General features: G+C 41.2%; 1 protein-coding gene across 1 annotated transcript in view; it reads left to right on the top strand.

Annotated features, from left to right (window-relative positions):
• The first annotated feature begins 4,785 nt into the window (after positions 1 to 4,785).
• The window catches only part of LOC149281065 (TRIO and F-actin-binding protein-like), a 31,872-nt gene continuing 12,210 nt past the window's right edge, over positions 4,786 to 24,447 (top strand). The window contains exons 1-6 of the mRNA XM_089499759.1: positions 4,786 to 4,791; positions 7,568 to 8,443; positions 19,801 to 19,857; positions 20,179 to 20,247; positions 23,431 to 23,520; positions 24,292 to 24,401. Of these exons, the coding sequence (XP_089355885.1) occupies positions 4,786 to 4,791; positions 7,568 to 8,443; positions 19,801 to 19,857; positions 20,179 to 20,247; positions 23,431 to 23,520; positions 24,292 to 24,401 (1,208 nt within the window). The remainder of the gene's footprint in view (positions 4,792 to 7,567; positions 8,444 to 19,800; positions 19,858 to 20,178; positions 20,248 to 23,430; positions 23,521 to 24,291; positions 24,402 to 24,447) is intronic.

Genomic DNA, 24,447 nt, shown 5'->3' with positions numbered 1-24,447 from the left:
CTGCCACCAGTAACTGAGAAGAGGTATACAAATACAGCAAAGGCCTTCTTGCACCTTTGTAAGTCTTTTAATGTTGGATAAGGGAACAAAATCATTAAATCAGTATGATCTGCAAACAAATGAATAAATTATTAAAAATAGAATAATTGATGTTGACTACTAACATACAGCAGTCACGCAGGCCACGTCAAATGTGCAGCCTGTATTTTGGAAGAGATTATCTAATTTAGGATGAACATTTAGGGAATGATCCACTCTTATTCTAAATTTTTACTTCATTCAGTTTGACAACTGCCCAATAGCTACTGGAAAATGGAGCCAGGACCATTTTCCAAACCATGGAAGAATTCAGGTGAGTAGGCCATAAAGGGGTAATAATAAAGATTTAGTGGGAACAATCAAGTATCTATAGAAACCTGTTTCAGATTACAAATCTGTAGCAATGATTAATATGTGTAAAATGTCTTTCTTTAAGACAAAATATATGCATTAGAGTGCTATTTTTATTATGTTGTAAATGCCTTTTTCATAGGGATCTGCAGAACCTGAATGGATAAACCGAGAGAATATCCTTCGCCCAGTAGAAGTACAAGACAAGGTTCCCTGTGTGTGCTGCTCTATGACTTGTGTTCTTATTGTGCTACTTTCTGCTGTTTGGTATCTTACTCACTGCATTCATAGTACAATAAGACTTTATGATCCTTTTTTATTTGTTCATCTCTCCCTGCTCTGTGCGATCTGTATTTGTGTTTTCAGAAAGAAGACACTTCAGGTAAAAATTTGGACGTTGCTTGGAAAAACTGGGAGTTTTTCCTAAAATCGGTAAGGAGATTGGAAAGTTTCACATGTATGTTTGAGCATCAGCTCATGTGTCAATACTCCAAATGTAGTGAGTTTGAGGTCAAAACATTTGGTAAAGTCCGAACATTGACTTAAAAAACAGTATCTGAGGCCTTTGTGTTGAAATGTCTATAGCATGGTACTGAAACAACTCCAATTCTAGGTGGAGCTTCTGAGTCCCAGTCAGAAAGAGACTGTATGTAGCTGGCGCATGTGCAGCCCCACTTTCTCCGAGGGCCAGGACAGAGAGGTATGGATTCCAAACCTGGATTTCAGTTTTGTCCACTAAGATTACTGTCTCTAGATGTTCTACCTACTTTACCTGGGACGTACAATGCAGTTTATTACCAGGATATATAACTGATATCTCACTGTCCTCATTTCTTGGTCCTTGTAAGAAGTCAGCCTGGTTCCTACTTGTTCATCTCCTCATTCTGACACTTGTGCATTTGTGATTCTTGCACCCCAACCTTTGGGCTGCACCCAATTTATTTTTCTTTGCTGATGACCATGACCATGGTTTTCCTGACAATTTTAATGCTACATCTGTGAGCAACTGAAGCTTGTGGACATTACTTCTCACCTACTTCATCCACATGGACAGATTAATGTCCAGGTACTTAATCTTTGCAGGTGTTTTCACTAAACACAGATTTTGCAGAAGAGCTGAACATTTGTACTATGTGAAATAAATATGCACTAAAAATGGTTAACCCTGGTGGTATAGTTAAACCAGAGAGATGATTTTTAAAGAGATATCCCCTTGTAAACAATGCACTAAGCAGGGCCTGCTCAACCCTGGATGTAAAAAGTTTACCAGGGTTGGCCGTTCATAATACACTCTCATGGAAACACCTGGTTTAGTGAATAAACACCACAGATAAATATGCTTCAGGTGTTTTACACAACAACATACTTAATCATAACCATTACTTCAATAAAGTTTAAAGGAGCACATCTATGTGTCTTCCGCAGGGCCGGCCCAAGGCAAAATGCCGCCTGGGGCGAATTTTAAAATGCCCTCTCCCCTCCCTGTAGTTTGCACTGCTCTGACACAGACACTTGAAGTGGAGGAGCAGTGTATGTATTTATTAACACACAGAAAACATAAAATAATACATATAAAACAAATGCTAATAATGTAATCTTTGAAATATCATTAATAAAAATGAATACATTTTCATGACAACCCTTTTTTAACCATAAGTAGCAATCGTGAAAGGAAAGTTTGGATAACCTGCTGGTATGTTTAGATTTTTTTTTTTTTTTTATCACTTGAAATTTTATTGATTTTTCATAACAAACAAAAGAAATTACATGGACAAAAACAAAAGATAAGACGGTACCGAAATCAGCAAACATCAGACCAATACAGTACAACGTACCACCGAGCGGAGTAACATAACCTGGCCAGGTAGCTAGGAAAACGTAGCGCAATACAAATACATAGTCGATGACCAAAGGAGTAACAGAAAATGCAATAAACAACAAAGCAGCCATATACACAGAAGGAGTATACAGTCAGTGGCAAGCTGCGACGGAATAAGGACCTCGTATGACCTGTCCATGAAAGGGAGGGACAAGGGAAAACAGGAAAGAAGGGAAGGGAGGGAGAAGAAAGGAAAAAAGAAAAGAAAAGAGAGAGAAGAGCCTAAAACGAACGAACAGCCTTCAAGCTCCATGGAGTACGCATGTCGTGGAGCAGAAAACCAGGAGGGGTACCACGAAAAGAGGTAAGATAGAAAGCATCCCACCTATCCCAAGTAGCTTGGAAAACATGAGAGGTACCCATGGCCGAGTGGGCCATACATTCGTACGTACGGGTAGTGGCTACAGAGTAGAGTACCTCACGTATGGATGGAGGTGTAGGGTTCTTCCACTTCCTAGCAATACAACTCCTAGCAGCCAGGAGGAGATGCATGACAAGTTTACGACATGGGGAATCTAGGTCAAAAGGCAGCATGTCTAGGAGGGCGACAGAGACGGAGGAGACAATAAAAGCTGGGAGCAGATGATTAATGAGTGCGAAAACTTCAGACCAAAAAGTAGACAACTGAGGACAGTCCCACCATATATGAGCCATCGTCCCCCTGTGGCCACACAATCTCCAGCACAAAGGGGAGGTAGACGGAAAAATCTTGGAGAGCTTGGCAGGGACATAATACCAGCGAAATATGACTTTACGATCTATTTCAAAATGGGTAGCATTCCTGGACACACCACGAATCTGCTCCAAGGCCGTATACCAATCCTGAACAGCAAAGGAACATTGAAGCTCTTTTTCCCAAGCCTCCATATACGGAAGCTTACTATCGGGCGCACAGTCCAGCAAAGCAGCATAGCAGACGGAGATGGCATGCGGGACAACGGGAGCCTGAAGGCAAAGCTTAACAACAGGAGGCATGGAGGCCGTAGATAGGGTAGGTTTCCAGTATTTCTGAATGACGTGACGGAATTGTAGAAACTGCAGGAAATCTTTATTGGTGAGGGAATAGGCCGCCTTTAATTCCTGGAAAGAGCAGACATGACCTTGCGAAAGAAAATGGTTAATGGTCAGGACACCAGCCTGCAGCCAAGAGTCAACGGAGACATGAGGCAGTAAGGAGCGTAAAACCGTAACGGGCGCATATGCAGATAAGGTAGATGGAAACCCAAGAGTGGTATGGTATTTATCCCACAAGGATAGCGACAATTTCGAGGTGGGTAAAAGATGTGGTAGCGGTGGACGAACAGACTTCGGAAGCCAAAGTAAGTCCCTCAGGGCCCACGGTCGAGCGAAAGCATTTTCAAGGTCAACCCACGCCACACGCGCCGCAGCAGAGAACAGCTGGAGAGTCTGTGTGAGGGCAGCAGCCAGATAATATTTCTTAACATCTGGGACTCCCAGGCCTCCTAGCATTTTAGGTCGTTGAAGGAGACGAATGGAGAGCCGGGCTTTCTTGTCGGCCCAGATAAACGCGGAAACAGTCGACTGAATTTCACGGAGGAGGGTAGGCGATATAGGAACCGGCAACGTCCGGAACAGGTAGAGCAACTTCGGTAAAGAGTTCATCTTGAAGGAGACAATCCTACCAGTCCACGATATTTCAAATTTGGACCAGCGAAGGAGATCGTCCTTGATCGTGCGCCAGATATGTTGGTAATTGACTTTAGCCAAAGTATGAACAGATTTAGTGAGACGAATCCCCAGGTAAGTAAGGTAATCGGATCTCCAGTCATACGGAAACATCGTCGATATTTGGGCAATCACCGCCGCAGGGAAACCAAGATTCAGAGCCTGGGACTTGCCCCAATTGATTTTATAATAGGAAACGGTGCCAAACTCCTCGAGGAGGGAATGCAGAGCCGGCAGAGAGTGCAGCGGATCTGTGATGGTTAGCAGGACGTCATCAGCATACAAGGCAAGCTTCGTTTCGACAGAATGGCACGAAAAACCCTTGACATCCGGAGACGATCGCACCGCAACAGCCAGAGGCTCCATGGCTAGCGCAAAAAGTAACGGCGAGAGGGGACAGCCTTGTCTAGTTCCATTCGAGATGTCGAAAGGTCGGGAGAGGAAGCCGGCAACACGAACACTCGCATGAGGACGAACATATAAACGGTCAATCGCTGCGATGAAGGCCTCGATCGAGCAGGGACACATCCCTGCCGCTGCACCGGAGACCAGGCTGTCGTTTGACAGCCTGGACTCCCCCCTGGCAGCAGAAGCCAGCGTCGCTGGCTTTCTGCTGCCCGATCTCCTGTAACAGCTTCCGGCGCGAAGCCGGAAAGCTGTTACAGATAGAAATGCTCGATCGCGCGAACGGGCTTTCCCTTCCAGGTGACGTCACTACTGACGTCACCTGGAAGCTCACGGGAGGATCGGGTAGCCCAGCAGGGTCTGTCTAGACCCTGCTGGGCTACTCGATCACTCCGACGAGGGAGCTGTAACAGTTTCCGGCACGAATGCCGGTAAACTGTTACAGCTGGAAATGTGCGATCGCGCTTTCCCTTCCGGGTCACGTCACTACTGATGTGACCTGGTAGCTCACGGGAGGACAGGGTATCCCTGCAGGGTCTATCTAGACCCTGCTGGGCTACCCAATCCCTCCGATGAGGGAGCTGTAACAGTTACAGTTGTGCGCAGTCAGGAGCTGTTGGCCCTCAGGTACACTGACAGGAAGGATGTGTATATCCTCTCCACTATACACAACGAGAAGGTGGTACCTGTCAGTGTACGTGGGGAAGGTGATACTCAGGGGCTCAAGCCTCAGTGTATCATCGATTACAACAAGAACATGGGGGGTGTAGATCTTTCTAACCAGTGTCTGCAGCCGTACCTGGTGCTGCGTAAATCCAAGACCTGGTACAAAAAGGTGGCCATTTACCTCACCCAGGTTCCCATGTACAACACATATGTGTTGTACAAGAAATGTGCCACTGGGAAGATCTACACCTAGAGTTCCAGCTCAAAATCCTGAGGGATATCCTCTTTGAGCAGGCAATCCCTAACGTGCAGGATGAGAATGTCCTGCGTCTTACCGGCAGGCATTTTCCTTCCACAATCCCCACCACTGGTGCCAAACAAAAGCCTCAGAAAAGATGCAGAGTCTGTTACAAAAAGGGTATTAGGAAGGACTCCAGGTACCACTGCCCTTCCTGTCCCTGACTCTGCATCGATGAGTGAAGCACACCATGATCTACCACACCAAGGTAGATTATTACATTTCCGTTATACTTTTTTTGTGTTAGGGTGAGCCACAGGGGGGTATTTTCAATTGGCACAATTCCATAAGTTTTTGCCCTGCAAATTAAAAAAAAAACATAACTAACCATATGCATAAAAAACCTATGCGTGTGGGGTATTTCCGTAATCAGCGATCTAGTATGCCAGCACGTTACAACTTATGCCCTGTAATGTCCAGAAAACCACACAAAAAACTAGGCATGTGGGGTATTTCCGTAATCAGGAGAGGCGGCTGAACACTTTAGGCTGGATTTCTCTGCCATAACATATACCATGTGCAAAATATCCTAAGCAACACAAATGTGTTGGCAAAAAAAGCGCATGAAATTATTGCTACGGCTGACTTTGGCAGTGATTGATGGCCAAATGGCTGCAAGGAAAATGTCCAAATGCTCTTGGTGAAATACTCTGGTAGACTGCTTTCCAAAAATGTATACTTTTATGGGAACATGTTCTCCTGTGGGACTGCTAAGCTGCTTCATAGATAGCATTGGCTTAGCACACACCATGATCCAGTATACCAGCACGTTACAACTTATGCCCTGTAATGTCCAGAAAACCACAAAAAAACTAGGCATGTAGGGTATTTCCTTAATCAGGAGAGCCGGCTGAACACTTTAGGCTGGATTTATCTGCCGTAACATATACCATGTGCAAAATATCCTCAGCAACACAGATGTGTTGGCGAAAAAAGCGCATGAAATTATTGCTACGGCTGATTTTGGCAGTGATTGGCGGCCACATGGTTGCATGAAAATTGTCCAAATGCTCTTGATGAGATACTCTGGGTTGTCTGCTTTTCAGAAATATATACTTTTATAGGGGTATCTATAATTAGGGGGGTGCTAAACAGCCCCAAATGAAACATAGGTCTACTAAAGCAAATTGTGAAAATTTCACGTTTGGAATCTATAACGCGCATGGTCCCGTTTGTGCCCTGTAATGTCCAGAAAACCCCCAATAAACTAGGCATGTGGGGTATTTCCGTAATCAGGAGAGGCGGCTGAACAATTTAGGATACATTTCTCTGCCGTAACACATACCCCGTACAAAAAATCCTAAGAATACTACAAAATACTAAGACGCGTTGTTGAAAAAAGTGCAGGAACTAATTTCTGTGGCCACCTTTGACAGTGATTGGTTGCCAAATACCTGCATGTAGAGTGCCCAAATACCCCTGATAGGATAGCCTGGATTGTCTGCTTTACAGAAATATATACCTTTGTGGGTTTTTGTTTTGTTTGTTTAAAATTAGAGTTGCAGTCCCATCATACCTAATGTCAAAATTTAACGGCTTTGTATAAAGTAATGTACACCTTATAGTATGTTGGCTTTATGTGCTGGAAAAGTATGAACATTCTATATAAATTAGGTATTTCTGAAATCAGGACACCTGAATTGATAAATTTGGATGGAATTTTCTGATTTTTTGCTAGTTTTTACTAAATTTCTCATTCTAAATTTTCAGCTAATCCTCCAACTATGGTATCAAAAGAAAGCTCTATCTTTCCTTGAAAAAACAATATATAGTTTACGTGGGTACACTATTCACAGGAAAAGTGAATAATCGCTGAACCGACATAGCGCAAAAATGGCAAAATTGCTCCGGGTTTTGAGGTACCAAAAACCCCTGATAGAATGCTTTGAGATTATACAGTTGTATTAATAACGCTGTTTAAGGACATTGATGTACAGTACAGATATTAATGGCCGTGTGTTGAGTTATTTTGAGGGGACAGCAAACTCACACTGTTATACAGGCTGTATGCTCTTTACACTTTACATTGTAGCAGAGTGTCATTTCTTTAGAGTTGTCACATGAAAAGATATAATAAAATATTTACAAAAATGTAAGGGGTGTACTCACTTTTGTGAGATACTGCACAATGCTCAGTGAAAGACATATAGTAAAAGTCTATGGTTACATTTCAACCACTATTATTATTGCTGTTATTATTATTGTTGTTATTATTATTATTATTCTCCTCTGTTTGCTCTTAGTTTCATCACACAATTACCACAAGATCTGCAGAACCCTTTCGCAGTCCACAGCATCAACAGAGCCAGAAGGAGGAGCCATGGCATCATTTAGCAGGAAAAGTTGCTGACCACAACCAGCATCAACAATGTAAGGACAATACTGGAGCATTTTCTTATGACCAGCATCAGAAACAGAGCAAGAAGCCAGAAGAGTCTCTGTCTGCCCAAAGCAGCTCTAATCAGATGCTGAAACCCAATTCTGAGGTGCCTCAGTATAAGCCAGCAGGACCCCTTACCTGTCTTACACCAGACATACATAACAAACAATATGTGGGTCTGTATTATTGCACCGAGAGTAATGAGAATAAAATTTCATGGCGCCCAGTTACATCACCTACCCAAGGAGACATATCATATAATGTTGTTGTGTCTCGATCATCATCTCCTCAACAGTCTATCTGGAGGGACTCCCAGGGCTTGAACACAAAAACAGAAGAGGCTAGAAGAAGCTCACAAGCACTTCATCTAAAAAATGGGGTGTCTGTTAGGCCACGAACTCCTCCCCATGAGTCTGTCAACAGGAGCTCAGCTGAGCTAAGCATGAGAAGCCCTGACTCCTCCAACTCCATACAGCATAATCAATATTCTAATGCATTTAATAAAAAGGACTCCCAGGGTCCCCAACCTAGGATACCCCGAAAGACTGTCTCCTCAACCATTGAAAAAGACTTGCCCTACACCACTGGGAATCAACACGTTGGCAAGGAAAAGTCAGAGGACAAAGTATATTATGGATATAACAGCGATAACGATGAGTTTCCAGTGCATGTACAGTCACATGTCCAAATAGAAACTTATGGAGATCAGTACTTCAACACAAGTGCAAAGCAGAATAAGGTGTGTTAGTTTTACCCCTTGACAATGTATATTGCTACTACATTGCTCTGTACTTTATGTTTACAGATCTATATGTCTCTATAATGTGTTGGCTTGGCTTGCCATCTGAGAATGCTTGTTAAAACTCCAGACATTTTCAAGTCTTTTGACCAGAGTAACTCTCGTTGTTACTCAAAGGGGAACTCAAACCATTCAGTCCAAACTTTTTATATATATAAAATATGGAAAAAACATATTTAATGTTTTAGCTAAAACTACCCTAAATTAGCATGTGTAACTTATCTTTATGTTTCACATGAGAGCACTCACCTACTCATAATTCTATGGCACTCTTGAAGCTGCTCCTCATTACCTAGAAGCCTCCTTGAGTTTGGAGCACTCCATTGATTCATCACATGCAACACAGTGTGCAGCATAATTGTGTAGATAATATGGATGGTAAAAATGCTGTCTGACACCCCGTAGGCACATATTGCCATAAAGTTCACAAAATGCACCTTTATTATAAGCAAGAAGTGACTTCCTATATTGGGTGTCTGGCATCAGCGCTGGCTAGTATTTACTTGTGTAGACTGAATACACCTTGAGAAAACCTGGAACTAAGGACACCCATGAAAGTGTTCAGTTTTGCAAAAAATGTTGTGAGTTCCTCTTTAATATGCATGGTTATGTGAATATTGGTCACAATACGGTGCCAAAGAGGAACCAACTATAGATACTGCACTTGCAGTTGGAGAGAGATTTGGCAGCTTCAGGATAACACCAAGAGGTGGGGTAGTGGGATTTAGTATATCAGTCAGAAGAAAGACAGGATACCGTTGCTGTTAACAATTGAGAAGCAACGGCTGTGCTCTATATCACAATCAACGGGATTGGTATTTACAGTACAAGTAGCATTGCAATAGATGTCATTATGATGATATATTTTAAGTTTTGCTTGCCTATTCACCTAACATCATATTTGGTTTTCTACACAATTATCACTACTAATTACTATGACCAAGCCCCCTACACCTAACCAATGGGAAGGGAGCTGAGGATTTAAATATCTGGTATGTGTTTTCCAGGAATCCTTTTACTATATCTGACGAAGCCAAGCTAAGTCTTGGCAAAATGTGCACTGTTTTTTTGTAATGTTTTGCATCCTACAATGTAGTTTTAGTTTATGTGATTACAGGGTTTTTGTTTTTTCGTAATCCTGCAGTTCTTAGAAGAGGGGTGGTGTACTATATCTATGCAGTTTAGACACTGCTAGCCAGTTAATTGAGCCCTGCTGGTTAGAGATAGCAACTGGATGGCTATAATGTCACACAATATGAGCAACTTAGTTTAGGAAACGCAAGCATTCTACTTCAAATAATATATTTCTAGTACTTTGTGTATATATAAAGACAGAATGCCTCCTAATTTTTTAATTGAATTGAATTATTGGGTTAACATGCGGTTTTATACACTCAACTTACAATCTTTAAGTTGAAGAATTAAAGTGTTTTTCATGGTGAAATGTGTTCTCATTAAAAGGGATAACCCTCTGTGAACACTATATGGACACCTTTCCATTACACCAACAGGGACTTTTATGGAATTGCATTCTAAATACACAGGCATTCATATTATAGCTGATCCTCCTCTTTGCAGCTACAACAGCTTCCACCCTTCTGGGAAGGCTTTCCTCAGGATTTTGGAGCGTTTCTGTGGTGATTTTTTTCAATCATGTCTTTATGGCCCTTGTTTTGTGCGCTAGGGCACAGTCTTGCTAGAGAAGAAAAGGGCCTTCCCAAGCTGTTCCCACAAAGTTGGAAGTATAGCATTGTCCAAAACTAATGGCATGTCCCCTTCTGCTCACAAATGCTCTACTGATTAAAAGGGCGAGGTGTTGCTAGTCCCCCACAACACCTGTGTCTTCAACCACCTCATCAGTGCCCCAAACAGCTTTTCTGTGACATCTTTGCCCTCAAACATTCTGTCTGTGACCCCAAACAGCTTATATGTGATATCTTTGCCAATAAAAAAAGTTTGTCTCCATACCATGTCTCCAGACAGCTTTCCTGTGCCATCTGAGAAAGTGCCATCACTATCTTTATTGATGTTGACCGCTTCCCAATGATGTCTCTTCTCCACTTACTTCCTTGATTTTTGTTCTAAAAAGGCCAGAGCCTCTGAGCAACCATCTCCCCGATTGGAAGAACAGAGGAAAGGCTGTTCACAAGGTCTGCGTAACCCAGTTATGCAACATCAGCTTACAAATCATCTAAGACTCCTGACACATCAAACATGTGGGTCACACACACACATGCACACAGGAACATATCCACAAACTTAAACACTTAAATTACATACATACACAGACAAGCACACAATAACATACACAATATTATCCCCCAAAAACATTCCCACACTAATATACCTAGAAAGATAGCCACAATCACACACCTGGAAGCACACTAACATACCCACAAACATACACTATCATACTAAGACACACCAAACACACATCATTGACTTACCCAGCCTACCCCTAGATTTAACGCATGGCACTTTGTATTAGTGATGCCCAGGGCCAGCCCTAGACCAAGTGCCAAATGCTGCATACAGTGACACACACACACATTAATTTTAACCAGGAATAGGGCTGGAGATATTTCATGGAGGACAGTTTAACACTGCCCCTGGGTTAAACGTGTGTTACAAGGAATCATTCTCTTCCCTTTAAGTACGACAGGCCTGCCCACACTACACCATACACACACATACACATACACTGCTCTTACGCATGCCTGCCCACAAACACTAGACTAGACACCTTCCCAAGGGTCCATGCCTCATACTCCTGCATAAACAATTTGATTTATGTCCTATGGTTGTCTGCCCTTAAAAAGGGAGACCCGGTAAGATCCTATGACATGGAGTGACCATGCTGATCACCGCTCCCAATTTACACCCCCCGCATAACACATGTGGTGTCTAAATGAATCGCTCCTTATTGACTCACAGGGTCAACTCTCTAATCTGGTCCTCCCTCCAAATTTATTTTAGAGACAATGACACTACAGGCATATGGCTCTCCTCTATCTGTGAGGGGCATAAATACCCACTTCAGGGACAACTTATTGCCCTCCTACACAAAAAGAACAAAACAAATAGCAATCACAACAAATAACTACTCTATTGTGATGAATTGCGTCTTCAAAACAGCAACATAAACATACCTGTCTCACAGATACATTCATCGACCTTACGCAGGCTCGTAGGGAGTCAACTCTTCTGAACAATGAGATGATTCGCTCTGCCACATTTACTCAACGCTTATTTCAAAGTAAGGGAGTAAATATGGGGGACTATTAGCTCATGCAATAAGGAAACACAGAGTGCATGCTTTTGCATGATGGTGGAGGTAGCTTGAAATGTCTACCTGACAAAATTGTGGATACGTATAATTTGTACAACTTACCCCTTTGCCACATTGGTATAGGCATGGGGATAGATATGGTCTCACTACATTTCCATCCACAATGACTTTGATACTTTATAACCTCCAGTTCCTGTGTGGTTTTGATGGTACTGTAAAAAATTATGACCCTCTTACAGGGTTATTCTTTAGGGAATGTGTGACGAATAAAGCACAAATACAAGTGTATAGAAAAACGTATATTGAAATTGAAATAGGTCACTGCTACAGGTTATAAAACATGAGATACACAAAATTTCTCCATTTCTCCCTCATCCTTGAAAAGCTCGCAGCATTTTCCAGATGCCATCTTGCATAACTTCATTCTGAGTCTCCTGACTCACTGCACTCTCTTTACTGACAATTGCAGTCCCTAACTAGTTATCCCAGAACCCCTTGTACCTCCCAGAAAGTGGGTCACCCAACCCCTCTTTCCAGAGAGTTCCTGTATAATCCAGTTATAAAGAAGAAAGATGGTCTATGTAAAAAGAAAAATACAGAACCTTCTGCTTCAGGTGTCGGATGGGGTAATGGACGATGGGGAGTTGCGGCCTCTGACCTTGCTGCATCCCAATTGCACCCCAAATCCCTTCCTGAGTTACTAGTTTGGGCAGCTAGTGCACTTTCGCCTCTGTCCCGCAAAGACATAATTTGGTCGGGGACCTCAATCCATTTGAGAACTTTTTCCGGCAGAATATAGTCCCAGCTAGAGGCATCTCTCTCATTTGCTTGATGTTGATCTCCCCGACTAACTCTGCCCCCCTAAAATTCATGCCGAGGTGGAAGGAGGCTCTGAGGATGTCTCTTGATCAGAAGCAATGGGCTTACTCACTTTCTGCTACAAAACCCCAGCTTTGATTCATAGAATTAATCCACATTTACCGAACCGTTGTTGTCGGTGCGGGACAAAGCAGGGGACAATGCTACATACTTGGTGGAGTTGTGAGCTTATCCACCCCTTTTGGAGCAGAGTAGGCACTGCACAGCTCAGTTTACCAAGACCCCTCCACCATTCAAACCTGCAAACTCCTGCACCACACTAACAGACCAATTTCACACTATAAAAGATCAATTGTTAAGAACCTGTTAAATGGGGCTAAGGTTCTGGTCAGCTCTCAATGGATACCTCGCACCCCCCATCATTTAGCAATTTGGCCAGGAGATGAAGGGATGCCGAGGTTATTGAGCTCTGTACTTTTCCCTACCCAAAGATACGCTGAATGTGATTTTCCAAGAAAAAAAAAAGAACCTGTGGCCACTGACACTGTTGTTTTCAGTAGCACGGATATCTTGTCAATTTTGCAATGAGCATAAAGGTCAAGGTCAGACTTTATGTAAGATTGGGACTTACACTATATGGACAAAATAATAGGGACACCCTTCCTAATTATTGAATTTGAGTGTTTCAGCCACATCCATTGCCAACAGGTATATAAAATTAAGCACATAAGCATGCCATCTCCATAGGCAAATGTTGGCAGTAGAGTGGGTTGTAATGAAGAGCTCAGTGACTTTAAACATGGCAGTGTCATAGGATGCCACCTTTGCCACAAGTCGGTTGGTGAAATTTCAGCCTTGCTATATCTGCCCCAGTCCCCACTGTAAGTGCTATTATTGTGAAGTGGAAATGTCTAGTAGTAGCAACAGCTCAGCCACAAATCAGTAGACCACACACATTGGCAGAGCAGGGGCTGCCGAGTACTGAAGAGCGTAGTACGCAAAAAAAGATTTGTTCTCTGTAGCATCATTCAACTGCCTCTGGAATCAACATCTGCACACAAACCAAAGATCACTATGTGCAATACCAAGTGTTCTCTGGAGTGATCAATCAAGCTTTACCATCTGAAAGTCTGATGGACGAATTTGGTTTTGACAGATGCCAGGAAAATGTAACCTAATGGAATGCATAGTGCCTACTGCAAACTTTGGTGGAGGAAAGAGAGTGGTCGTGAGCTGTTTTTCAGGGCTTGGGCTAGACCCCTTAGTTCCAGTAAAGGGTGATGTTACTGCTACAGCATACAAAGACATTTTAGACAATTTTATGTTTACAACTTTATGAAAAGATAACAGGCCCTTTTCTATTCCAGCATGACTGTGCCCCAGTGCACAAAGCATGGTCCATAAAGACATGGTTGGATCAGTTTCATGTGGGAGAACTTGACAGGCCCACACAGAGCCCTGACCTCAACCCCATTGAGCACCTTTGGGATGAACTGAAATGGAGATTGTGAGCCAGGCCATCTCGTCCAACATCAATGCCTTACCTCACAAATGCTCTGCTGGATGAATGTGCTTATATTCCCACATAAATACTCCAACATCCTATGGAAAACCTTCCCTGAAGAGTGGAAGCTGCTATAACTACAAAGAGGGGAACAACTAAATATTAATGTCTATGTATTAAGAATGCAATGGCATAATAGACCCTGTTGGTGTAATGGTCTGGGGTCCCAATACTTTTGTCTATATAGTATATTTGTCCCAACCCAACATGGTTGAAAATTCTTTAGACACTCAGGGTTGATTGGTACCCTCCAGTAAAACAGTTTATACCTCAAATGATTACAAAGAGATTTTTTATATGTAAGATTTATTTTCCCGTCCATGGTGTCCACAGTATTGCATGCTTTATTATCTAGTATACCTATTGAAGAAAGCGAATAAAGAAGAAGGTGGTGATTAACAATACCACAAGCACCTGAAAGCAGGACTATTAGTAGAGAGAAGTGACTTTGGCAGAGAGCTTCTGTTAAAGCTGTTTCAGTAGTGTGAATGGGGATGGAAACCAGACTGAAGAAGGTCAAGGAAGAGAACTTTGTTAAAGTCCCCATCTATAATAACAGACAGTTAATTTATCCAACAATTTAAGCATCTCCCGGAATAACACAATATCTGCATTCTGTTTCCAAGGGCAGATCAAAAATTATCTTGTATTTCAATGTGGAGTTCAAGCCTGCCACATTCCATTATATAATGTTCATGTTAGGTATTTTTTGTAGTAAAGATATAGTGATTCTTGTATCAGTCAAGGCTAGCAGGTCTGTCGGGATTCAACTGTTTAAAGTGGTCTTGTATGTAGAAGCTCAGCATGTCCCATTACCTGCTCAGACAGCAAACTTAGTATAATGCCATTTACCTATTCACTTGTGCAGGTTTGCACCGCTACATAATAACCATTTGTGTCCAGCCTGGCCCACAAAGGGTCCGGTAGTATTCACAAATAATAATCTAAAACATGAAATAAAAGAATATCTAAACCTGTCTTAGCATTAAGAGTGGAATTTTTGGGGGGTATATTCTGCTGACCATTCATGTATTGTCTGCCTGAGCAGCCAATCCAGGAAATAATATTGATCCTCCTGGTATTTCCAAGTTATGTTTTTTCCTTTATGATTTGCAATATAGCTTGATATATTGTAGTAAATTTGATCTTATTGACAGAAAGCTTCTTATATATCAGCGTAAATTATTTTAGCTGTGAGAATCGCAGAGTAATATTGAATAATTAGCACTGTTAAGGAGCAGACCATATGTGCTTGTATTGTAATATGAGTGTCCCACTGGATTTTAACCTTGGAATACTAAATTACATATTCAAAATGGTTAAAACCTGAGAAGGTGGCACTGGGCACCCTATTTATGGGCTAACCCCCTTTTTGGGCCAGGCTAAAAACATGTGGGTTTTATGTAGGGGAGTGGACCTTTGTATCCGTGTAAATGAATTACCTAATAAATGTTAAATCCTTGAAATCCTCACATATTCAAAGTGGTTATCGCTTTGGTGGCTGCCACAGTACAGTCGATACCCTTTTTATGGGGAAAAACCCATTGTGGGCCAGGCTGGACACAAATGGTTATTATGTAGCGGTGCAAACTTCACTCAGGGGAGGGCTGGCAATTTCAGGCCTACCGAGCCATGTGGCCCCTTGATTATGTAACATTGCATACGGGCCCCCAGCTGCGTTCCTGCCTCCATGTGCGGGCTGGTTCAAGTGGGGTCGGTCCTTTTTTTTATGAATTTTGAACATCCTGCCCCTGATTCTATTTGTCTGTACTGTAATGTGAGCTGCCCAATTGATTTGAATGCCTCCAAATCCTCAATTACTTGTCCAAAATGGTTAAACCGTGAGTGCTTAGGACATTTGGCACCCAGTTTGTGGGTAAAACATTTAGTTAGGGTGTTTACCATTGATATCATTACTGTAATGTGAGTTACTCAATGATTTTTAACCCCTTGAATTCCTCAGTTACTTATCTGAAATGGTTAAAACCTGGGTCAGTCTAGATAACGTAGGGGTGAACCCTTTGTCATTTTAGCGCCTTAAAATGCTCACTTATATAACTCTTTTTTTATAATACTAATTTCATAAGTATTAGAGGTTACTGGTTGGCACACCAGTGATTAAAAATGATGCTTACGTCTATGCCCAAGTCGTGAGACTTCTTGTTTAATGAAATCACCTCCCGCCCATTGCTGGCGTTTCGCTACCCTTTACCAAAACTATAAAGTTTGTTAAGCTTTTAGAGAAATAAAACCTGCTTTGTAAGGGAATTGCCTCGGTTTTTGCGCCAATGTGCATAGATATACAGCCATCTTTATATAACACATTTTCCTCTTAATAGAAACGAGTTTTTTTTAACCCAGCATTTCCTTTTCCGTACGGTCTATAAAGCTAATCCATCCCACCACAGAGATGGTTCCTGTTTGTACTACTATGTCAGCGTGAACTTCCTATCTGGCCTCTTTAACTATTACCATTGGTTATAGACCTTTCCCCTCCTCCAAGCATCCCCTCCTTGCCTGTACCTCCTTCCTAAGTGTGTTAGTTTTTCCTGTCCCCTCCCAGGAAGTGTGTAAAAAAATATAGGAAAGGCAGAGAAAAAAAAAGGTTAAAAAAAGGGGAAAGAGTTGTGAACTTTTACGGGAACCGAGAGAATTAGGTGGGAGGAGGGGTGGTCGGTTTGGGACAGGTTGCGTTAACCCCTCCATCTAAAGTATTAGGACGGATTATTTGCCTAATGAGAAGCACAGACATGACGGTGAGTGACATAGAGTGGGTTGCTTCTCGTCACCTGGAGTGCTTTGTGGGTAGCATACAGCATACGTACATACGTGTATTGCAAACATTGTTTTAGTGCCACTTTAGATTTAGCGCTGCGGATGTGTATTATATGAAGTATGTTTTGATGTGTTGTATATTGATATTTGAAATAGTTTGTATTCTTTCGGTGTAGCATGTACTCTGTGCGGTCTTGGCTGTAGTATTAGCAGAACATTCAACAACTTGTACGTAGAGAGTTATCTGATGTGTGTGGATAGCACTCACTTCCGTATAATATCATTGAGGTTAATGGTTCATGGGAGATCTCCAGTTATCTTTACTGTAATGATTCAGTAATAACATTGATTTTCCAGTTGTGTGTACTTGTGCTGGGCAAATCACGTTTGTATGTGTATAAATAGTATTAGCCTTGGACCTGTGCCTTGGACTGTTCTGTCACTGCTTGGACTGTTCTGTCACTGCTTGGACTGTGCCTTGAACTGTTTTCTGTTGCTGTTCCCCCAATGACATGGGCTGCACTGTGTTTCTGTATGTCCCCTTCATCCTGCTGCTTGTCCTGGTACTGCTGTCTTTGCTCTGAGCCTAGGTATGTGCGCTATGTACTGATTGACAGCTTGACCTGGTAATCTAGCTATCACTACTCACACAATGTGCCCTGGTCTTCTCTCTGCAGCTCCTCTCTCCTTTCCTTGGTCTGCTCTCTTCTGCAGTTCACCACTCTTGACAGAGTTTGCTCTCTGTCTCCCACTTGCCTGGCCTAACCTCTGTTGCAGCTTATCCCCCTTTGTATGGTCTGCTCTCTGTATCTGCCACTTCCCCATCCTGGTCATCTGTCTGCTACTGCTTGCTTCCCCTGCTCATGCCTAGGTCAACCTTATGCCACTGCTTGCTCCATCTCCCAGGTCTGCTCTCTGTCACTGCCCCCATCCCCTACTGTAGTCCCTTCTCTGCCAATACACACACCCTTCATCATGCCTTGGTTAACCCTATGCCACTGCTTGCCCATTCACCCTGGTCTGCTCTGTTACTGCTTGCACCTATGTGCCTAGGCCTTCACTGCATGCCCAGGACTGTAACCATGTGTAAGGAATGAAAATGTGTCATATTATCATTATTGGCATTAGTGTATTTTTATTTTGCTTGTGGTATGCCTCTGTCACTTCTTTTGCTTACCATAAGCAAACAGACTTGTTTGCTAGATGCCCTTGTAAAATTAATTTGCATGAACCATAGTAGTTCTTATGCTACACTGAGGAGAAGACAGATATTCAAACTCTGTAGGCGGCTCATGTATTCCCTGTGTTGTGCTAAAAAGTGGCATCTAGATCGGCAGACAAATGCAGCTGAGGGAACAAGGTAACCATGTGTAAGAAACGAGAAATGTATTTCTATTTTGCTTGGTATCATAAAAGGTATAACATTACATCTAAGTGACCAGTAAATGTACATCATTCCTGCTATTTAGATATTCAGTCTAGGTACTTCTGCTTAGCAGTATACTTCAGAATGCTGATATGTATATTTTTCAGTGTTATGTTATATATGTTTCAGCCCCTCTTGGGGACTTTTAGCAAGACCAAGGGAACCCCTTTACGTCTGCATTTTTGCATTAAAACTTGAAAACATCTGTTTTAAAAGTTGTCCGAGTTCTCCTTTTTTGTTGTATCATATATTTACCATTTGTGCCAATGTCTCCATTGAATGATCCTCTCAAGTTACCTTTATGTAATTTGATTTCTCTTATCTCTGTCTTCAGCAGTCTCAAAGTGAGTTTTGTCTCCCTCCTCTAAATGCTTATTGAGGCCTCTTTTGGCATATATCTACCGCTTTCTCTTATTATCTTATTTCCGGCTGTCTGTGTGTCACTTGTCGCGATCTGTCTCGATGTATGTCTCTCCTCTAAATGGTAATTGCCATTCTCTTGATTTCTATTGCTTGCCAGTTGTCTCTTGGTATGACATGCCTGCATTTCTCTCTTGAATGAGTATCTCTCCATGGTGTTGGATATCTGGTGTCCTAGGTCATGCTCTGTGTGGGGAGCAGTCTCACTTTTCGTGTGTCTTTCGTGTGGTATTCATAGAGTGAAACAGAATCTGTCCCATATCCCGGATGTCCCTCTGCCACCCTCAAGTTCCCCAGCCAACAGCATTTTAGCCAAGGCTGACTATCATTTACGCCCCCTCTTACACAGAGCACGGCACCACTGTAACTAGAGAAGGTACAGGTTAGAGAGAGGGACAGTCACACACATAGGACAGTGTGAGTTTACATGAGCCAGAGAAAACACATATAAATGTATGTGGACTGAGTATAACACAGTATGTGGACTGATGCAGTTACTACATCAAAAGACCAATATTATATTTATACAGTGTGAGGAACCTAAAAATATCGCAAGGAGGGGTAAGTGAGACACGAGATCTTAGCACATGCTTGTTGAGATTTTCATACTGTCAAGCTTACAAGATAGACATTCACCAATAAGACGCAGAAGGGTAAATTATACAATAGAAATAGGTGCAGTTGTAGGCCGCCATGTTGCCTTTGAGGAGGGCTTCCTGGTCAGGAAATGATGACGATACAGGCCTGGAGGTATGGATATCAGTGAGTGTACAGAGCCATAAGGAGGTGTCTTTTGGTAGCACTTTATCAGGAGTTGATAAACTTTAATTCACCTCTAGATATTGACTGGTACTGGATGAATTCAGTGTAACATTTTTCTGTGTGATGTGTTGTATCTTTCTTTTCTATTTCTTTCACTCTGTGTTTGGGTCTGTCCCACTCTATATTATAACTTGGTCTGTTACAGTGTTAAGTGGCAGCTATGTTTCTTCTCCTGTTTATAGCCCGACCTGCTGAACTTTAAGAAAGGATGGATGTCCCTGCTTGATGGCAATGGAGAGGTGAGCGCACTACTGGTTTGTAATATGACTCCAGTGTATATGAGTGTGTGTGTATACGGTATACATACCCTCAGCTGTTTGAATGCATTGATTTTTCTGTACAGAAGGCACTACCATGTGTCTTGTTGATATGCACTGTGTTTGAGTTCTCCATTTGTCTTCTGTCAGTTTTTTTTTTATTAGACCTTTGGCATAAAGGTCTAATACTAATAAAGGTCTGACTAGGCCTAGCGTTCTGGCAGATTCACAAATGCTAAGGATATATAATGTTATGAATATATAAGAATAAAATGATTGTTCTAATTTTTTGTTCTTACTCAGTGGAAGAAACATTGGTTCGTTTTGACAGACTCCAGTCTTCGATATTACAGGGATTCCAATGCAGAAGAAGTAAGAGATTAACATAATTTCTTTATATGGTATTGTGCTTAAGCTTTATAGTGAGTTTATTTTATGTATGTGTATAATATAGAGCTACATTGTGAAACTAATACCCTCTATGTTCCCTTGAATATTGCAAATTCCTGCAGAATTTGTGTGTTTTACATGTATGGAAAAATTGATGAGCGGCTCGTAAAGGCATACTCCAGCCATCACATGCACTTTAATGAATATTAAAAAGGAAAACAATAAAACCCTGGTGCAACTCTATCTGACCTATATATTCCGCAATAATGGGGACATCAAAACATAACATAAAAAATTACAGTAGATTTGAACAAATAATATCCCATAAGACAAATAATGTGAATTAAAAAAAAAATCTATAAAAACTTCCTGGTGTAGTGGTAGATTGCGTTCTCCTGGTATTCGCCAGAACTTCCAGATAAGTAAAGCGATCACTTCAGAGAACACATTTCCACTGCTCCAGAGTATAGTGGCGTGGGCTTTACACCACCCCAACCGATGCTTGGCATAGTGATGTTCGGCTTGTGTGCAGCTGCTCAGCCATAGAAACCCATTTCATGAAGCTCCCGACGCATAGTGCTTGTGCGGATGTTGCTTCCAGAGGCAGTTTGGAACCCTGTGGTGAGTGATGCTACAGAGGACAGCACTTGACTGCCCCACTCTGTGAGTGTGTGTCATCTACTGCTTCATGGCTGAGCTGTTGTTATTCCTAGATGCTTCCACTTCACAATAATAGCACTTGCAGCGGACCACAATGTCACAATCTAGTGGGGCAGAAATGTTATGAACTGACAGTACGATTGTCTATGGAGATGGCTGCCCATGTGCTTGTTTTTGTAGACCTGTTAGGAATGGGTAATAATTACGAGGGGTGTCCACATACTGTGCACATACATGAACAAAGTCACCCCTTTCAACCTTTCTTTATGCTTTCAATTTGTACCAGGTCTTTGTAAAAATTCCCAGTTCCACAGCTGTTTTCTGAGTACTAGTGCCCACAATAACACTGTTTGTTACATGTATTCACTAAATACAGGCTAAATACTAAATGCAGGCTAAAATGCAGTGATTTGATGATTTCCAATGCCTGACGGCTAAATATGAACCAAATTGTCTTAGAATGTTCTTGTGAACCTGCCAGGCTTGAATTTGGATGTAATTTTATGTCCTGATTGTGATTTAAAACATGCTGAGCAATTTCAAATGCCAGCTTATCCATGCATACCATATAATCCACATAGCTATGTAAAAAGAGGGGTTGGTGCTCAGTGTTTACACTCAACATACGTGGGAGTTGCTTAAATTCTCAGGGAGTGGTGTTGGTGCTTGTATAGGTCATGAGTAACTAGTTTTTTTTATATATATATATTTCGCTTGTACAAATGCATGATTCACTGCCTCAATCAATCGCATTAGAAATGCCAACAGGCTGTGCTCTCTGAACTTACAGATTTGGAGCAAAGTGAGGATGCAAGTGTTCATTTAGTATTTTTAATGATTTAAGGTGTGAGTTTACTGTGTTGGCTTCAAGCAGAAATCATTTTGAAATGTGTTGAAATTCCACAGTTAAAATTCAACAACTTCAGAATAGGGCCCTGTGTATCCCAATTTGTTTTTGTTAAATCGAAACTCTCTTAAAATATTAGACAATAAAATAAGTAAATATTTAAGTGTTTTAATGACGTTTCTAATTTGAATCGGCAGTAGATATTCAAAAAAATCGAGTCTTAGCCAAGCCATATTTCAGAATTAAGTATATTTATTTGCCATAGTCTGTACAGATGTGCTATGGGGGTATTGTGAGGAGGCAATCAGCAGGACTCCATATATATGAAGATAATTTTTTTTCACATATGAAGATTTGCATTTTAAACAGGTTATTTGCATGTAGAGTAAGGTTTTGCTTTTATGGGCAGGGCAGGTTCTATCGGCATTCTATGGTTTAAGGTTGTTTTGTATAAAATTCGATTCTAGTTCGACAATGAGTATTTTATTATGGTTTGTGCTTGCTTTGCTTCCTACCTACCATATACATACAGGTAGACGTAAGCATTTTTGTCTGGAGGACGTATTTTAAGTTTTAGGACGGCCTAAGTGTCCACTTAGAATTGTGGGTGTAAATGTAATATAAGTGTGTGTGTATGTATACATACATATATATATATATATATGTATATGTGTGTATGTATAGATAGATAAAATCTTAAAATGCTGATAACAAATATATGTGCCTGCTGGCCTTTGAAGGCACAGGGTATGGTATCACCAGCAGGAATTATTGGAAATGTCTTGTTGCAAACTGTTCAGGACATGTTAATCTTTGGGCATGTACACACTTTTAAGACTGTTGGGTATACACATGTGAAACATTCATGCTCAAACGGTGGTGCTGTAATGACTCGAAATCCCCCGGAGAGCAACCACAAGCACCATAGGGTGTCTCCATCAGGGGAACCATCCAGTTCCAAAAATATATATATTTTTTTATCTTCCCAAAAATCCTGCCATGGAAACAGATAAAAAGCTAACATTTGAAATACCCATGTGTCTATTTTAAAAAAAATATTTGATTTGATGACTCAAACAGGACATGGGCACAGCCTGACCGGATGTCAAAATGTATGTAGAAAAAACACCAAAAACCAATTACCACAAACTTTGGCAAAGGTAGAATTAGTGCATGAAAAGAGTTAAAATACCAATAGCAAAAAAACTACTTGTGCTTATTGCCCTATAGCTTGCATAAAAACACTGTGTACTTCTAAATTCAGGACAAATATTAAAATATATTTAGTGAGTTTCTTCATAAGCTCTTGCAGTCAAGTAAAAATCAGAAAAGGTGGGGGGTTCCTTCACCATATTTTATACATATATTTTTTTATTATAGTAAATTAGATGTCCCTGTTTCCAGCAGCCCTTGGTGCTATAAACATCCACAAAATTGCTTTTGATGCTGGCTTCCACTTGGCTGGGTCATGCGTATGAAGGGATTGGTATTTTGTTTTCATAATAATGCATGGTGAATGCATGCTATGTTACATATTTAGTGCATATATGGAGGGGTGAATGTGTGTGGATTGACTTAATATGGAATGTGAATGAATGTCATCTAGGAGAGCTTTATCTGAGAATACTCTTTTAACACACCTTTGTAATTTTCCTTAGGCAGATGAGCTGGATGGTGAGATTGATCTCCGAACTTGTACTGACGTGCCTGAGTTTGCTGTACAGAGAAATTATGGCTTCCAGATTCACGTGAGTATGAATCGCCTGTCTGCGTCTTCACAAATACCATTAAGTAGTATAATAGGCAAACTCGCCGGTTTTCACAATAGGATTTTTTAGAAATTGGTGTAGTTTTGTAATTTTTTATTTTGATGTCGTTTTTTGGAAAGGTAGTTAGGTACTTAACCCAGGGTTATCCACTAGGTTAAGTACCTAAATACCTTTCAAAAATAATGTATTCTTCAACGATGCTTCATTGGTTTTGGTTTTCAATGCTAGATGTTTTTTCTTTTTATTCAGTGAAACATTTCCCTTTTAAATATTTGGGAGTACATGATTTCACTTTATCAGGATTTGGTGCAGCCTTCCTGTTGATAGATACAGCCTTCAGGTCTTTCATTTATCTAATTTTTTGCCTAACTTCCCCCTTCTTGCTTGTTGGTCCACTTTACCAGTTACTAAAGACAATGAAGGAGTGATTACACAGATAGGGCCACTGCTTGCTACAGGAAAAGAGAATGCTACTCTTTCCAACTGCATAGTTTATTGTTCCAATTTATAGGTGGGACAATGGACAATTTGAACATCTTTGTGTGTGGTTCTGGGACCATGAATATGTATTTAGAAAAATTACCATAATCAATTGTGTTCCTTACGCTGATATTTGTTCTGTTGTGTGATGACCTATGTGAAAATAAATATCAACACTGCACCGTATGGCATATGAAATAATAATTTATATTAATAAGGCATTTTCAGGTCTACATGCATTCATTTTATTTTGATTGCTTATCATTGCAGACTCATGAGGGAGTGTTTACTCTCTCTGCTATGACTTCTGGCATACGTAGGAATTGGATTGAGGCCCTCAGAAAAAATGTGCACCCCGTCTGCATCCCTGATGTAACAAAGTAAGATGGTTTTTGGACATTTTATAAAAGGACCTGAAACATTTGA

This window comes from Sceloporus occidentalis, unplaced genomic scaffold (genome assembly GCF_023333645.1).
Source record: "Sceloporus occidentalis isolate IW3139 unplaced genomic scaffold, rSceOcc1.0.p SCAF_139, whole genome shotgun sequence".
Lineage (NCBI taxonomy): Eukaryota > Metazoa > Chordata > Lepidosauria > Squamata > Phrynosomatidae > Sceloporus > Sceloporus occidentalis.
The sequence above is the reverse complement of the archived record's forward strand: the minus strand, read 5'-3'. Positions and strand labels throughout refer to the sequence as shown.